Below are 1,869 nucleotides of genomic sequence, written 5' to 3'. Positions count from 1 at the left end.
CATGTTAATTGGATATGGGCCTGCCCCCGAAGGCTCTAAACAAACTTTAATATTTCAAGCGTTCTTACAAAAATTCAATATTTTAAGTATATTATTTTTCATTTAATTTTATTTCTAATAATTTTTTGATAGAGAAGACTTTCATTCTTAAGAAAAGTTATTAGAAAAATAATATTTAATTCTAAACATATTTAAAACATAGGAGATCAAGATAAATAAAGTATTTTTATTTTTAGTCATTAATATTCTCTACAAATTTTGTGAAGATATTAAATCATAATTTTAATTTATGTTTTCTTAAACTTTATGTATACATTTTTTTAATTAAACTCGTAACATTAAATTAATATGTTTTAAAAAGTAGAGAAAATGGATGTTGTCCTTACCATACAATGCACAAAAGTCTAATATTGCACCAAACAGTTAGGTCAAATGTACACAACTTTGACAATTTCCAAAGGCAAAATATATATGCCATATATATATATATATATAATGCCATATAAATATATATATCTATATATATATATATATATATATATATATATATATATATAGTTACAAATTGTATTAGTAATTTTTAAGCAATCACCAATATATGGAGACTTAAAGTACATACATATACATGCATGAAAAGAGGACGAGAATATGATGATCCCAAACTGTTTACTTTTAAATACATACGTACCTATGATCATTTCATATTAACATCATCATCAATGTCTTGATGTTTTAGAACATCATTAATTCACCATAACCAACTTGACATGAAACTCAAGAACTGGAACCATTAACAAGAGTACTTGCATCAGCTTGCGGCCCCGGCGTGGAAAACTCGAACTGCTTGAAAGAATTAGCAGAAGAGAGAGACCGAAACTCAGGAGGAATGAGATTCTCCCAGCCCATCATGGGGCTTGCAGTACTTTCAGAAGCATCCCATCCTATGTGTGTAACATGCTTTACATCTGTTGGACACCCTATTTCCATCTCCATCTCCAGTTCTTCCAAGTCTTCCTTGTACACTGAAAACAAGAGAGGATTAATGAGAGCAATGGCAAAGGGGAGGGAGCCACTTAATCCACATGGTGATCATTAATTAATTTCCTCTTACCATGTTTATGTGACAAAAGTCTTTATATATATATGTATATGTATATGTATATCGTTTGACAAAGTTCTGGTATCATAATTTCTGAGATTCTTTAAAGCTTATCTTTAATTATTAAGGCAGACGCAGTCCATATATATGAGTGTGTGCATGTATTTATAAGCCCTGTATAGAGCACATGTATTGTGAAAATGACGAGTATCTAATTTAATTCAACCACATACCAAACAATTGAGAGATGTTCTTGAAGCCCTTGAACAATCTATTGAACCTGAATGAGTTCTTCATGCTTTCACTTGACAAGCCTTCCAAATCATCTTCTTCTTTACTTCCTAATTCGAAAGAATCAGAAACAAAACCCCAAGTATTAATTATAAGCCGGCTGGCCTTGGGAAATGAAACTAAATGCTTGTGTGTGAGTGTGTGTGTGTGTGTGTGTGTGAGAGAGAGAGAGAAAGAGAGAGAGAGAGAGAGAAAGAGAGAGAGAGAGACTTATTGCGGATAGGTTTGTGACTGGTTTCGATCGTCTAGGCTGTTGAACAGATACTGCAACACTGGCTTCGGAGATACAGCCAACAGAGAAAGGAAGAACAACAAACCTTTCCATTCTATCTCTCATTTCTTCATCAACAGTCAGAGAGAGAGAGAGAGAGAGAGATAGAGAGAGAGGAAGCAGAGAGAGAAGTATAAAAGAAAATTGAAAGAGATCTATAAAAATGGATGGATCGGTGGGTGATCAGGAAATGCAACCATGGAAGAAG

The 1,869-nt window shown here is 32.9% G+C and overlaps 1 protein-coding gene across 1 annotated transcript; it reads right to left on the bottom strand.

Moving 5' to 3' along the window:
- Positions 1 to 649: 649 nt before the first annotated feature.
- LOC121259074 (CRIB domain-containing protein RIC4) lies at positions 650 to 1,869 on the bottom strand. Its single transcript, XM_041160564.1, has 3 exons — positions 1,601 to 1,869; positions 1,333 to 1,440; positions 650 to 1,022 (listed from the first exon to the last, which is right to left on the bottom strand). Exons 1-3 carry the CDS (start codon positions 1,725 to 1,727, stop codon positions 775 to 777), a joined length of 483 nt encoding a protein of 160 aa, XP_041016498.1. The 5' UTR covers positions 1,728 to 1,869; the 3' UTR covers positions 650 to 774.

This window comes from Juglans microcarpa x Juglans regia, chromosome 4D, assembly GCF_004785595.1.
Source record: "Juglans microcarpa x Juglans regia isolate MS1-56 chromosome 4D, Jm3101_v1.0, whole genome shotgun sequence".
In the NCBI taxonomy this organism is placed as follows: Eukaryota; Viridiplantae; Streptophyta; class Magnoliopsida; order Fagales; family Juglandaceae; genus Juglans; species Juglans microcarpa x Juglans regia.
Note: the sequence above shows the minus strand (reverse complement) of the source record. Positions and strands in the feature narration are given on the sequence as shown.

Excerpts from the sequence above, each read along its gene's own strand:
- LOC121259074 (XM_041160564.1), bottom strand. The coding sequence starts at position 1,727 with ATGAGAGATAGAATGGAAAGGTTTGTTGTTCTTCCTTTCTCTGTTGGC. Across the intron at positions 1,441-1,600 it reads CACAAACCTATCCGCAATAA|GAAGTAAAGAAGAAGATGAT; the intron begins GTCTCTCTCTCT and ends CTTTCGAATTAG. Across the intron at positions 1,023-1,332 it reads GAACATCTCTCAATTGTTTG|TGTACAAGGAAGACTTGGAA; the intron begins GTATGTGGTTGA and ends TCTTGTTTTCAG.